General features: G+C 36.5%; 1 protein-coding gene across 2 annotated transcripts in view; it reads right to left on the reverse strand.

Moving 5' to 3' along the window:
- Positions 1-16197, reverse strand: part of KLHL1 (kelch like family member 1) — a 176540-nt gene that overhangs the window by 56995 nt on the left and 103348 nt on the right. For both annotated transcript variants that reach the window (XM_041466098.1, XM_041466097.1), the window contains one exon: positions 4041-4253. In XM_041466098.1, the coding sequence (XP_041322032.1) occupies positions 4041-4253 (213 nt within the window). The remainder of the gene's footprint in view (positions 1-4040; positions 4254-16197) is intronic.

The raw sequence follows: 16197 nt of genomic DNA on the forward strand, positions 1-16197 counted from the left end.
GAGGAGCCTTAGCCTTTGGGAAATCTTACTAATGTTCATAAATACCTGAAGAGAAGGTGCATAAAGGAGAGATCCAGGCTATTTTCAGTGGTGCCCAGAGCACTAGAGTCAATGGGCACAAACTGAAACACAGGAGGTTTCCTCTGAACATCAGGAAACGCTTTAATACTGTTAGGGAACTAAGCACTGGCAGAATCCTTGGAATTATTTAAAACTGTTTACACAGAGTCCTGTATAAATGGCTCTAGGTTATCTCTGCTTGAGCAGAAGTGTTGGACCACAGGTTATTGAGAAGTCCGTTTCAACCTTAGGCATTCTTTCTTTTGATTGTGATTACGTATATGTTTATCACATCACGTAAAAAAATACAAACACAGACACACATGTACACACCCCTGTATATAAATTATCTGTAGTGTTTCTGTATTGTTTTACATGTACTAATTTTCTTGGGTTTTTTTTTTTAATTAAAACGGTTTTATTTAAACTGCCTTCAAAAATTGAAAATTGAGGACAACAGTGGCACCATTCAGCCACAAAAGTAGCTTCTTATACTTTTTGAATAACTGAAAAAAGGTCCTCTTAAATACAGTTTTTACTTGTTTCTTAACTTCTTTGTTAACTTACTCTCTGTAAAGAATGCTATCAAAAGTCACAGGGAAAATGTTTGATAAGCTTGTAAATTAACAATTCAAATAAATGATCTAAAAAACTTCAGCATTAACAAGGTTTAAGGATGCCACCACATTTTCACTCTCTTCAAATCCCTTAAGAACAAAAATGAGCATAAATGATGTTTTTTGTATGTTTTCAATAGAAACACTATTAAAAAGTGTTTTCATTATATTATTAAGTATTCTTATTATAATATTACCTATTACCTATATTATTACCTATTATAACGTGAAATAAATTCTTATGTTGGCCAAGCCACCAGTCTTTCTTTTTTGACTTGAATGAAGAAATATGAACCGTTTTAGTTTAGAAGATGGTTTCAGGAAAATCAAAGAAGCAAAAAAGTTTCTGTGGCAACATTGCAGGTTCTATTATTTAATTTTCAGCTTCATGATAGTTTCCTTTTAACAAGTTAATATTGGCTTGCCTTCTCCTAAATTTATTTACTGGATTATGAATTACATAGTTTAATATTGTACTACTTAAGTCTGACTACATTGCCAATATAATTACTGCACCTTGAGAGTGAAATGAGGTATCATGGAAACTCAGACTATAAAATTAAACCTTAATTTTAAGTGGATCTCAGTACAATCTTTCCAGTCTGTCAATAACTTCTGTAGTGTTTTACTTCTTCTTTTTAAGTTAATTTAAAAGTAAGGAATGTAGATTTTTTACTTTTTTTTTTTTTTTTCAAAGGTCCAATGATGAGCTGCTAATTTTGACCTGGCTTCTTTCCAGAGAAATCTTCAGTTAATTTTCAGTGCAATGAAAATGACAGAGGGTTTTAGTTGATACATATTTAAGTACAAACCACAGCAGGAAAAAAGTACCCTTTTGGTAATAAAAAGTAAAATTTCACTTTCAGTTCTCAATAATTTTTTGCTGAAATTCTGTTATATCTTAATTCTAATTTGAAAAAGACCTTGCTTTTTTAGCATTATTGTTGACATATTTATGATGCAGTTCTCAATTACAGACCAGCACCAGTGTATAAGACTTAATTTTCAGATTAAATAGAACAGAAAGTTCAGGAGAATTGCCTGTATATCACTATAAAACATTTCTTCCTAAATTTTTTTTAAAAGCTTTAAAAACCTTTTTTAAAAAAAGCTTTTTTAAAAACCTTTAAAAAAGTTTTTAAACCTTTTTCTTTTCATGCACCCAGTGCCCTAGTCATCTACCTCCTTGCTACATAAATGCAGCTCAGCAACAGCCAAAACATGTAAAGACTGAAATGGGTAATGGCTTAAACACTGCTAAAATCATCAGAGGACTTTTGCCCACTGTAGAAAACTGCAAAGATCCAGCTTTTCATCTGCAACCATCAAAATCCATGTCTCCCTAAATAAGCCTATTAACCAGAATTTGGACTGTGAGGAGAACTTGAAATGAGATAAAGGGGGCACCCCAGAAGTGACACTGGAAGAGCCATTGGAATGCTGATGGCTCAAACAATCAGGGACAAGCTGCTGATGTGCAAAGTAGCCACCCAGGTGCAGTGGGAGAGCACACCTGACACCTCAGGCTACAGCTGGTGTTGAACCAGCTGAGGTCAGAGGGAAATCCTGAGAGGCACACTACTCTGTCTTTGTCCTTACTCAAGTGACTCAGCTGTGATAACTGCCCTTCAGGGAAGTACTGGGGCATTCACACATAGCCTGAAAATATCAGTCTCTGCTGATGGGCCATAATGGGTCTCAAGGGACTCAAATTCATTGATGAAATAAGCAGCTGTATCTTAGAAGGTGTCAAAGACTCCAGAAGCTCCCATGATCCACATTACATCATCCAGTTGAAATTCCCCACTCCAAAGGAGATACCTGGGCTTTCCTACCTGAATGGATATAAACCAAATAGCTTTCCTGCACTGTGGATTTCACTGGGATTTCCTCCATCACCTGGTGATGGAGTCTGAAACTGTCACTTCGACCAAGATAGTGACCATCACTTCCACAGACATCAAAATTGCCCCAAACAAGTCTTGTCTTGAGGCCTATGGGTGGTAAGGTCTTTCTAAATCTTATGCCTTCCTTCTCTTCCTTAAATATTTTCTTAAGTGTTATTTTTATTCTTTTTGTAACTAGTTATATACCTGTTTTTCTGTGCAACCAGATTGTTCACCAATAAAGCCTACATGTGTATGTTTTTAAAAACATCAGTCATTCAGCCTTGTTTCACTCTGATCTGCCCCAAAGGATCTATTAACAGGAAGGGTTACTCTCACCTTCTGTTTTATCAATAGTGCAAAGCACAGCACATTATCAGCAGTCATGAAGACAGTTCACTCCGCTCCAGCCAGGCCCATTACACTAACTGAAAGGAGAATGATTGAGTGTATGGAATTATGGAAAAGAATTGCTACTTAGCTGCCTGAATCACAGATTGATAGAAACATTCATAGGAGAGAGATCCAAATGACCACCAGTGGTCAACTAGGTCTGCTCACTCAAATCAGGGCTTCTGCCAACACTGGATTTAGTGACCTGGTCTGGCTAATTCAGGAAAACTTGCAATGAAGAAGCACACTTGACCTTTAAAAAAAACGGCTGCATTTGTTCATTGCATTCCAAGTAATTCCTCCCCAAGCCAATGTCCAACCTGCACTGTCCATGCCACAAATTAAGAGTGTTTGTTTCTTCTTACATTTTGTGGTGTTCCTAGGAATGTGGTTCCATGATCTTATCTTCAGGTCTTAAGTTGCTACTAGGTCATTGCTTAGCCTTCTTTTCACTAGTTTGAACAAGTCCACTTTTGCCTCTCCTTTCTAGACATACCATCTTGGTAGCCCACCCCTGAATCCTCTCCAATTTGTGCCTATGCCTTTCAAATAATGGATTACAAAACTGGAAACAATTTTGTAGGTGCAGTCTTAGCAGCACCAGGCATTATGGGAATAATAACTTCATATTTCCTGGTGAGAGAATTTTTTGTGTTGTAAAACAATACAGTTTTCTTAATTCACACTGTTGACTCATCCTCAGCCTGGTATCTGTATAAATCCCATGTGTTTGGGGGTTTTTTGTTGTTGGTTTGTTTGTTCTGTTTACATTCTATTGTTTTTTCTGAGAATATTTATTATTCTGCCTGTTTTTTCTTAGCATGTTATGAAATGTGCAGTTACTCCTTTTCAGTTTCAGAATTCTGCCCTTCTTGTGAATATGTTAGTCCAATCCTCAAGTTTATTGAGATCATCCTGGGTAAAAGGATACCACTAATTTTTTCTGATGCTCAACAGGTTCGTTTTTAAACACACAGAGTATTCAGAAGTTGCAGTTTATAAACTGAGAGAGTTTTCACAAGGACACAATAACAATGATGTTCTTGTTGTTATGATGCTGATGATTACATAATTTTAAAAATACCTGAGGTGGAAGGAGTGGTAATCTGATATAAGCAAGCAGCATACTTAGGTCATTGCATCGCCTCTGCATATCATATTTCACCCACATCATTAAGGCATGGAAAATGGTCTCTTCATCAGGAACATTCACATCATCACTGGCAAGAAGTTTATGGAGTTCTTCGGCAGGTAGAAGTAAAAATTCTTGATTTCTTATAACTTCCATTATATTCTCCTGAGAAGAAAAAAGTATTTCAGATTCAGTAATACTGCAAGAAAATTAAAAAGCATGTTAAAGCTAATAAGGCATAGAATTAGTCAGTATCTGTCATACCCAGATATGGGTATGCTCTGCCATATCCTTGCAGCTCATGAGAAAAACAAAACACAAATTATTAGAGTTCAACAGCTATAGTTGCAGTTCACGTATAAATATATTTTGAAAACAATATGAGGATTATATGATAACATCATAATTAAAAATTGTCAGTATTAATAAAGGCTATTGTTTGAAATTTTTATAAACTCAGTTGTAATTGAGCACATTAAATATATTGTAAGTCTTTACATGCTCATAATACATTTTCCTGGATATTTTCACTGTCTTTCTTTCACTATTCCTGAAATAACTTGTCAGTCATATAGTTATATTACAAATATCTAGATTTCCATCCACATATATGACAAGGCTGAGGGGACAATCAACATCATTAATTAAGGATTTTTTTTTTACATTGTTCAGAACAGATTTTTAATATCCAGCTGTCATGCAAATAGTTTACAGCAATTAAGATCTCACAGTATTGAAAACTATTGTACTGTTGCGGTTTAGGAACAATAATCCCCAGTTCAGTGCCCCCTCTGAGACTCTCCAAACTACTGACACTCTCTTGCTTTCCTGCTTTTCCCCTCACGCTTCCACTCTGCAGTGGGCTGGAGAGGAAAATTGGAGGCTCAAAAGGTAAAGCTCACTGGCTGATATAGGAACAATTTACAAGAAACAGCAATGAGGCAAGGAAACAAAGAGTGACAGCAACTACACTAATGACAGAGACAAGAAAGGAAAATTATTCACACAGAACCACAGCTCTCACACACACTCCCCCCATCCCCAAGACACAACACCAGGTGGATCCCTGTGTTGTATTTACTTGACCAGAAAGAAGGCATTCCCCTTGGAAGAGACCTTTCTCCCCCACTCCCAGCAATGCCATAAGGTTTTACAGACTAACCTCTGTGTCCTAGTTATACCCCACTCCTGGCTACTGCAAAAAAAATTAACCTTGTCCTGGACAGAACCAGGACAAATAAAAATAGGAATAACTGAAAAACCATTAAAAAACCCTATAAACTAATAAAACATATAAACAAGACAAAACAAACAAACAAACAAAAACAAAACAAAACAAAAAAAAAATCAAAAAACCAACAAACAACCTCAAAAAAAATGTTGCATTTACATGTCTGAAAACTAAGGACTGAATTAAGCACTCCCTGAACTACCTACTCTACATCAACAGGACACTGTAGAATCACAATTCTACAGATATTTTTCTCCAACTATTTCTTTTAGGGTGTTTTATCTCTGTGGAGGAATTGTAAATGTATTTTCATATTCTCGATTTATAGACAGAAAGTGAAGTAATTGAAGACTGGAGGTAAAAAGAAAAAAAAGGAACTAAATTTTAATGTAAACGGAAAATGTTAAAAGCAATATTGGGAATGGTAAGTTGCAACATCTAATTTATGAAAAATAATAATTAATTTTGTTATGCTGTTTTGGATAGAATTTTTAAGAGGAGAAGTGGGAAAGAATGACAACACATCAGTCAAGGACTTAAATGTAAGAATATCAAAACTGAGAGAAGTGGATAACTCTCTAAATTCAGTTTTTAGCACATGAAAATCCAATCAAGGCTGCCTATAATTGCTTGATTTTGTCTGAACCAGGGGAAAGACTGACTGGTCATCAAAACTGAAATAGAAGACATTATAACAAATACAAGAAAATAATGTGCAACACTTACAACAATAGAATTATACTCTGGCTGTTGTGTGTCACATGCTGTCCTTCCCTGACTTATTCAATAGAAGGAAACTCTTATTTTAATTCTCCAAATTCATACTTTTTGAAATGTACTGTTTAAATATATTTATTAAAAATTAACTGCATATTATTTTATATAAGGCAGCAGAGATGAATACTGCAGACATAGACATGACAAAATCATGAGACAGAAGTTCCTTGAAATGTGTAATGTAATTACAGACAAAATGCGTAAGTGCAGATAGAATAAATTTGACAAAGTTGAAAATTTTGCTTATTATTATAAATATGAATGGTTTGATATGTACAACTTAAGTTTCAATGTGCTACTTTTTAACTCAACATATATAGGATGCTGACACAACAGAAAATCAAACATGTATATGTGGTCATGACCTATATTAACCATACTGTTAAGCTACCTTAACATAAATGATAATTGCATCAAAACATGACTCAGTTCTTTTGAAAATTGCTACAATAAATGTCAATAGGTCCCTAAAAATGTAGATTTTTCTGGAATGAGGTTTTAAACCATTATCTCTTGATAAAGTTTAAATTGTGCGCCTAGAACATTTTAGAATAGCTTGGAAATGTAAGGGAGCTAGTTTGTAGGGAAGCACTTAACCATAAATTGGCTTAATTAATTTTAATTAAAAAGTCATAAGACTCACAAGATTTCATTGCACTTCTCAATTAAATGATTTATAAGACAAAGTTTAATTAAGCCTGGTTCAACTGACATTAAATCCCATTATGAAAAAAAGAAATAATTCTACCTCTTAATAGGAACTAACATCGAACTTTGCAATAGCATATTAATCCAAAGGCCTAATACTATAGAGTAGCATTGTGATGGTGCAACACGTTTCATGAATCCACAGAACTTGATTTATTAAGAATAACATTCCAAGCAGGAGTTTTGACTTCAGAACAATAATTTTAGATTTGATTAAGGGTTTTTTTGGTCATCTTAAATTGTTTTTCATTTGCATACATACTTAAAGAGAACTTATTCCAGCCTCTGTACTGATTGTAGAATCAAACAAAGTTTTCAGACAAAACATATAGGCTCAAATCTCTTTTTCTAAACATGTGGGTTTACATAAATTTCATGTTACTTGGGCATGAGTATTGCAGAAAGTAATAACTATATATTATGTTATATATATATTATAAATATACCATATATATCCTTGTATAGAATATAAATGCAATATATATAATTCTGATTTATATATAAAATCCAGGTTTTTGATCTTCAGAGGTAAAAACTCTCCTTCAACTTATTAGCACTTCCTGAGCTGACTAATTAATGTTAAATCTTTCCAGATAATGTTTTAACTCCTTGAGGTTCATTTCATCTGGAGCAGCAAAGCATATTTCAATGGCTAGCTGTTCTACCATAACAGAAATAATTAAATAATTTCTCATATGTTAATAGTGGAAAAAATATCCACTTTTTTCCCTTTTTTTTTTTTAATGTGACTAGTCTTCTTTTTGCACTTTAAGGAAAAAGATACAACAGATATCTGTGACATCTTTTCAGGATACATTAAATAAATTTTAAATTCTCCTGAGTTTAAGATGCAAGGTAGGAATTGAGGCACACAGTTACAGAATCACAGATTCATTACAGCAGGAAAAGACACGATCATCCAGTTCAACCATTAATCTAACACTGGCATCTTCACCACTAAACCATGTGTCAGGTACCAAATCTAAATATTTTTTGAATACTTCCAGGAATGGTGATTCCACACTATGATCACCCTTTCAGTAAAGAAATTTTTCCTAATATCAAATGGCATTTTCCCTTGACACAAGTGGAGGCCATTTCCACTCATCCTGTTCTAGTGAAGTCCTTTCAGGAATGCCTAGGTCCTCATGGGCACAACCTTTATTATGGGAACAAGGGTACTGAACCTTTCAGCATACTGAAGATTATGTGACAGAGTTGTATAAGTCTCCACAACCAGTAATTTTTGACTCTAAGAGGCTTTGCATATCGGTCTTCACCATCTCGTAAGTCTCATAAGATGCACTGGATCTGCTCTGCATGCATCATTCACGTAGACTTTCCATGTTTTAATTAAGTGGAGTAGTAGATTTTTTCTTTTAATTCAGAAAATGTAACTTACAGTATAAAGTATGACAGTCTCTGAACTCCCTTGGACAAAGCTGTGTCACTTGATTGCCCTTCCACTTTCTAAAAATGACCATGCAGTAACCATTGCTGTGGGGTTATAGCATTTCAGCGGTAGAGCTGTTTCACTTTTAAACCTTTTCAGCAGTACACAAGGTTAGCATTAAATAAGCATGAAGTATTAGAACAGTAGAGCCATGTAAACAAAACATATCTATGTTTAAAGGTAGATAAGCAATTGTCCAAGTATCTAATAGATTGTGCATCAGAGGAACACAAAGTCTCTAATAAAATTAAACTATTACCAAATGGAATTTAATACCATATATCTTTATAATAATGTCACCAACACAATTAAATTAGATTTTTAAAAATTCCTAACTTGTAATGATTATTATTCCGCATGGAATCAAATTATCTTGCAAAAGCTAGTTTTCATTGATGGTTATGTCATTGATTTTACTAATCAGCATGTATCAGTTATAATGAAGAACCTGAAAAATATTAAATAATTTCTTATGTTGACAAAGAATGTCATGTTCTAAGAGAGCTATTCCGAACCAAGGAAGTAAAATGCTTAGCAGATGTCTTGGTTTTGGATGTAGAGGTCTTATTTAAAATGTTTTATATTTTGGTGATTTGGATGCTGTGACCTTAACAATTAAAAAATGAAAATCACATAAAACAATGTCAAAAAATAGATATCCATATACTAGGCTTTCACTTAGTACATAACTAATGTCTATGATATTTTAAGTTCATACTACTTTTAGTAGAGCTTAAGTTTTCATGAGAATGTTTAAATAAATGAATAAATAGTGCATTTGACCTTCATATTAAATCATATTGGCAGTATACTTTCTGAAGTGATAAGACATGAAAGAAAATTTTGATTTTAGCCAATTCCCAAGCTATTTCAGTATGGAATTATTGCTGCTGTGCTACCCTGAATTCACACCTCTTGTTTTTATGCTCCATTTCCTGTATCAGCTGTGTATCATATAAGACTACACCCCCTTTACAATACTGTGTAACTTCTTCCCTAAGGAGAATGGACTTTTCAGCCCATTATGAACTCCCATTAGACAAAGACCAGTATTTATTAACACGCTTGTGGTCTGGTTCCCCAGGCAAATCCCAGATTCCATCTGGAAAACTGAACCTGTGATCCTGAATCTCTAACAAAATCTCAGACTTTATCTGAGAGTGAGCTCCATCTGACCTGTGCAATCCAAAAAGCTATGTTTCTTCCAGCACCACATGCCAGCCTGGTATCATCATTACAAAAGGGGTATTAAGGCTGGGGCGTTCAAAGGACTGTGGAAAGAGATCCTATGTATCTGTGTATCCTCCTCTTTCAACTTTGCCAGGGGAAGAGAGATAAGCAAGTGCTGATTTTTGGGGAGAGGAGACAGCAGGTTAAGGATAGAAGAGACTGTGTCTATGGGTACAATCTCATACAGCATACTGAAATCTTAGTATGAGGCTTCTAGATAACTAAGTTAGACTTTCACAATCTAAAAAAAAATATTTTTTTTACTTGCATCTTATGATTTCATTAAAAAAATAATAGAGTTCAGGATATGAGGCTGCAGAATTAGCCATATTATAGTCTAATTTATTCCGAATATGATGTGGCATTCTGGGATTTCACACTCTAAGGATAGCTCAAAACCAGTTGCTCATAGACATTTGCTGATATGATGGTTTATTATGATAAACTGTCTGAAAATTTCAAGCTATGTCAGAATGATTAACATTTTTCTCCTGTATTGGGGAAAGATCTTGTCTCACACTGTGTATATAGCCTTTTTCACATCCAAGAAGATTCAAGAAGCTTAAACCTGTACACAAAACAGGCACAATTTGCTATATGGATGAGGACATGTACACATTTTGCTCCCCCTGACTTAAAAAATCTTCCAACACTGTCCTGGAAGGTCCTGCATCCTACAAACCCTGGAACTTCTTGGCATTAGTTATCAATGTATGGATAACATTTTCTTCTTACCATGGTATCTAGGAAAACCAAAACTCAGCAGCCTGTGAACCAATTCATAATTAATTACTTCAGCTTTCTTTCTTTTTCTTTTTTTTTTTTTTTTAATTCTTTCCCTTTTTTGGTGGTTTTTACTATTGCTTGTTTATCTTTCCAAAATAAAGTTAGTAGAATGAGGAAGCACAGCTTGGGGACCCAAAAAATACTGATAGCAAGAGGCAGATCCACCAGGTCAATGCATAGCTCTGAGGTTGGTGCAAGCAGAAAAATCTGGGGGTTGCAGCTCCCAGATGATGGGATGATCTACTCAACACTTGGTCTATTGACATCTGATGGGTCTACTGACACCTTTGGCCCAGTCCCAGGGATTTGACATCTATCATAAGTGAAACCTGTTGGGATGAGTACTGTGACTGGAGTGCCCTGTTGGATGGTTCCAGGCTCTTCAGGAGTGAAAGGCAGGGCAGAAGAGACAGAAGGGTGACACTGTATGTAATAGAAGGGTTAGAATGCATGAAGCTCACACTTGGCAACAGCACAGTTGAAAGCCTCCAGGGGAGAATCAAGGGGCAAACAGATACTTCTGATGTCACCATAGGAGTCTATTACTGACCTCCTCGCCAGGATGACGATGCTGATGGATTATCCTTTGAGAACTTAAGGGACATTTCCAAGCCAGCTACCCTAGACTTCAACTTGCCACAATTAACTGAGTGCATCACACAGCTGGTATAACCCAGCCAAGAAGGTTCCTAAAATGCGTGAATGAGAACTTCATGGAACAGGTCCTAGGGGAGCTAACTTGAAAAGATGCCATCTTTGACATCAGACTGATAATCTGTTTCTAGTAGGAGTTCACATGGCTCCATCTTAGGCCTTGTGCTCTTCTACTTCTTCAGAAATAACTTGGACACTGGACTGGAAGGGACACTAAGCAAATTCACAGAGGATACAAAATTGGGAGGATCTGTTGATTCCCTCAAAGGCAGAGAAGGCCTTGCAGAGAGACCTTGACCAATCAGAGGACTGCGCAATCACCAATTGCATGAAATTCAACAAGAGAAAGGGCCTGTACCTGGGATGGGATAACTCTGGATGTGCAAACAGACCGGGGAATTAGATGATGGAGAGCAGTGTCATAGAAAGGACCTGGGGGTCTTGGTCAATGGCAAGTTGAATGTCAGCAGTGCCCTGGCAGCCAGGAGGGCCAACCCTGGGGGGCACTGGACACAGCCTCACTTGCCAGGCAAGGGAGCAGACTGTCCCACTCTGCACTGCACTGGGGTGGTCTCACCTCAAGTGCTGAGGACAGTTTTGGGCACCACAATATAAGATATTAAGCTGTTACAGAGCATCCAGAGGAGGATAATAAGGATGGTGATTGAGGGAAAGGCTGTATGAGGCCTGGCTGAGGTCACTTGGTCTGTTCAGCTTGGAGGAGACTAAGAGGAGACATCACTGCAGTTACAACTTCTCCATGAGCAGAAGAGGAGGGGCTGGCATTGACGTGGCGCCAGTGACAGGACCCGAAGGAACAGCCTGCATCAGGGGACGTTTAGGTTGGAGAGTAGGAAAAGGTTCTCCACCCAGATGGTGTTTGGGCAGTGGAACAGGCTCCCCAGGACAGTGGTGAAAACACTAAACCTGACAGAGTTCAAGAAGCTCTTAGGTACATGGTGTGACTCTTGCTGACTGTCCTGTGCAGTTGTACTAAATGACCCCTGAGACCCCCTTTCAACTTAACATATTCTGTGATTCTGTTGTCTGACTTGAATTGGCCCAGATTGATTTATTTGTCATTGGAAAGGTTCACAGCACAATTTCAAGTAAATAGCAGAAGAGATCAGTACTCTGAATCATCCAGAGGCACTTTGGATTTAAAAGGCTGCAAGCAGCAAAAATACAGAATCACAGTGCAAATTGTCACAATAGTGCAGTATTGTATAGTCTGGGTACATACTGGTACTAACTCTGGTGATTGTCTGGTTTTGCTGTTACTTGTCTAAGATTTACCCCTACCACTTCCCAAGTATGGAAAATATGAGCTGCCCCAGCTGTTTAAATTGTGCTGTTTCCACAGCAGGAATGCAACCCTTCTCATGTAGATAACAGAATGCCAATTTTCTGGGTTTAAATTATAACACTACAGGAAAGTAGTCACCATGACAATCTCAGTTTCTCATCCTCCTAGCACAACATTTTGTTCTTTCCTACTGTACTGCTTTTGGCTGTGATGGAGCTCATTTTCTTAGCTGATGCAGTGCTGCTTTTTGCACTCAGTATGAGAATAAGGTTGATAACATGTTGATTTATGATAATGTTGATTTATGTAAAGGTGAGCACATTTATGTCCTAATAGAGCCCCTATCTTGTTTATACTGATGACAGGCACAGAAGAGGGAAACAAGGAAAACAGAGGGTAACAAGTCTAACAGGAAACTCATGTAAATTAAATCTGTAAATTAATTTAATTTAATCAAATTAAATTAAAATAAATCTGGAAATCAGAAAAAAAAAAAAAGTATTCCCTGCTGTTAAAGCATTCAGCTCTGATTTCCAGTGGAAAGGATGGGAACATGTCTGTTAGAGTCAGTGTAATAACATAGGATACAGTTTACAAAAGCGAAGGTTGGAAAGGTCACCCAGTCCAACCTTCCTGCTCAAGCAGGGTTATCCTAGAGCACATTGCACAGGATTGTGCCCATATGGTTTTTAAATATCTCCAATGAGGGAGACTCCACAAGCTCTCTGGACAACCTGCTCAAATGTGTGGTCACCTGCACAGTAAGGAAGTTCTTTCTCATATTTGGGGAACTTTTTGCTAATCAGTTTCTGTCCATTGCCTCTTGTCCTATTGTTTGACACCATTTAATTGACTCTCCCTTATCATATTTATATACATTGATGAGGTCCTCTCTCAGCTGTCTCTTCCCCAAAGCTGAACAGGCCCAACTCCCTCCACCTTTCCTCATAATAGGAATGATGTTCATCATCTTCAGAGCCCTCCGCTGGACTTGCTCCTGGAGCTCCATGTCTCTCTTGTAATGAGAAGCCCAGAACTGGAAACAGCACTCCAGGTGTGGCTTCACCACAGGGCTGAGTAGAGGGCAAACATCACTTCCCTTGACCTGCTGGCAATGCTCTTCCTCATGCATCCCAGGATTCTGTTTGCCTTCTTGGCCACAAGAGCTCACTTCCTGCTCATGGACAGCTTGTTGTCCATCAGGATCCCCAGGTCCTTCTCATGGCCTAAGAGCTGCTTTCCAGCAGGTCAGCCCCCAGCCTGTACTGGTGCACAGGGTTATTAATGTACAGGCACAGGACCCTGTTCTGCCCTTGATGAATTTCACACAGTTCTCTCTCCAAGCTGTCCAGGTCCTTCTGAAGGGCTGCACAGCTCTCTAGTGTATCAGCAATTCCTTTCAGCTTTGTGTTAAACAGTATCTCAAAGCAGGAAGCTGCCTTAGAATCCTTTCAGTTTTTGTTTCAACCCAGTTACCCTTCTGCTGAGCCTAATAACATCTGATTCACTGAAGATTTCTTCCTATAAAGGCATCAACTCAAAGACATGTGGAGATGGATAATTTGCCATTTTCACAGTAGCTTTCAGAAGCAATCATTCTGAACATTAAAATGTATGTCTAACACCCCATTTGAACTTGTCTGTCTTCTACTCATACATTCTGGTTCTTATTATGAATTTCTCAGTCTGATTAATGAGCCCATTAGCACCAAAACTTAAAAGCCTCAAAATAATCTCTTGGGTCTTTAGTAACTCCAAGGGGCTGAGTGGTTATGGCCTTGCTTTTACAATTCATTCACAGTCCTGTAACTGTTGTAACGTTCAGGAGTGAAAACAAGATACTTAATCATTAGCACTCTTCTTTGTGGTAGCACCTAAAAATATACTTGTAATCTCATAATCATCCATTGACCTATTCTGACCCTACTTAGCCTTGCTATGTGATGGAATACAGCACAAAGCAAGGGTTGAAGGCATATGCAAGATCATGTACATAAAAAAAGCCTCTACTTTAATAAAATATTAATAAATACTGTAATTGTGATAGTATTTTAAAAGGTAATTGGAACATCATTCAGAACACTGGAGTGAATTTTTTTTTTTTTTTGTATTCTGTTCTTCAGATTTGAATTTAGTCAGAACACTGGAGTGATTTTTTTTTTTTTTTTTTTTTTTTATTTTGTTCTTCAGATTTGAATTTAAAACAGGCAGCCATTAAAATCAAAAAGCATTCATGGATAATTGCAAGATCATAGAGGAAAAAATGCATTTCTCTATGACTCTCCACACCATAAAGATTTGAAACAATACTGTTTCTTTTATCTTCACTATGCATCTCAAATCTTATGTGTTTTGGGTCATGTCATGTACACGGTTTCTGGAGAATGTTTCAGTTAAAATTTTGTTTGAGGAGTGAAATATTTACAAATGGTAGTTTATGCTAGTATTTCTTATACAGTAGTCACTTTAACCAAATAACCATTTTAACCATTTAAAAACAAATATTTAAAATATCATATCAGAGACATATGAAAATATTAGCATTTCTGATTAATTTATAATAAATCACCGTATTGAAAATGTATATACCAGCCAAGAGCATTCTAGGAAACAAAAAGCCAATTGCAGGGAAAAGACAAAAGTTCAGGAAAGGCCTCAGTTATGTGTCTGAATAATTCCCTGATATGCTGTCTTTTCCATTGTTGAACTCTGATTCACCTTTTCAACTAGCATCCAGCATAAACTGAAGCATTCCTGAGAATTTTAGTATGGAAAAAGAGAATATATTTCAAATTAGATCAACATCAAAACACAAATGTGATTCTAGGAAAGAACCACCTTTCAACTGAAAGGGGACTTCCAAAGATTTTCACACTATAAGTACATTTGAAGAAACTCATATGGTAATCATTTTCTGACAGCACTTACAACCTTCAAGCACATTATTAAATCCAGGATAACGCTCAAGAATCAGTATCATGATACAAATTCAATTAAGATAGATGAGTAAAATGTTTGTACTCCACAATATTTCACAAAATAGAATGATTCACACGAAGACATCTGACCATTATATACCATTATTAAAATAATGGTATATAATGTAAAACAAACACAGTATTTAAGTGATTGCCAAGATATAAGGCTGCTGAAAACTTGTCACATTAGGTTGCTTGATAAAACACTTTAAAAAACTATTAAATTAATGCTGAAAATATATTAATCTACTGTGTAAATCCCAAAAGACAAATTTCAGACTGAAATGAAACTGTAAAACATCTGTCATCCTGCACATAATATTGATTATACTGACAGTTATTCTTGTTTTATTGCTGCTTTGAAAATTACGAATTTGGAGGGAACAGACATTATGTTTCACTTTTTCCAAGAGTTAACATCAAATAATCTCATGCTGTCAACTAACTGTAACATGCATTAATTTCTTAGTGTAAGTTCTTTATTTGGAAAGGGAAGGAGGCAAAGAGAACTTTATAGCTGTGGATTGCTGTTGATTTTTTAGGAGTTTTTTTCATTATCCTGTGTTCAAGTTCATAGAAATACAGAATCTAAAATTATTGAGTCCTCTTGGAAAAGTCCTCTAAAATTATTGAATCCATTCCAGCACCATTGTGTTCACCACTAAACCAAATCCCCAAGAGCCATATCCACATACCTTTTGAACACTTTCAGGGCTGATGATTCTACCACTTACCTGGGTAGCTTATTTCAATGCTTGAGCACTCTTTCAGTGAAGAACGTTTTCCCAATACTTGATGTAAACCTCCCCTCATGCAACTTGAGGCCACTTCCTCTTGTCCTGACACTTGTTACTTTGGAAAGAGATTGATCCCTTTCTCACAGCAGCCTCTTTTCAGGTGAGCTGTAGAGTGTGATAAGGTATCCCTGAGCCTCCTTTATTCCAGGGACCCCAGATCTCTCAGACCCTACTCATAAGACTTGTGCT

Source organism: Pyrgilauda ruficollis, unplaced genomic scaffold, assembly GCF_017590135.1.
Source record: "Pyrgilauda ruficollis isolate IOZ18807 unplaced genomic scaffold, ASM1759013v1 scaffold198, whole genome shotgun sequence".
Classification (NCBI taxonomy): domain Eukaryota; kingdom Metazoa; phylum Chordata; class Aves; order Passeriformes; family Passeridae; genus Pyrgilauda; species Pyrgilauda ruficollis.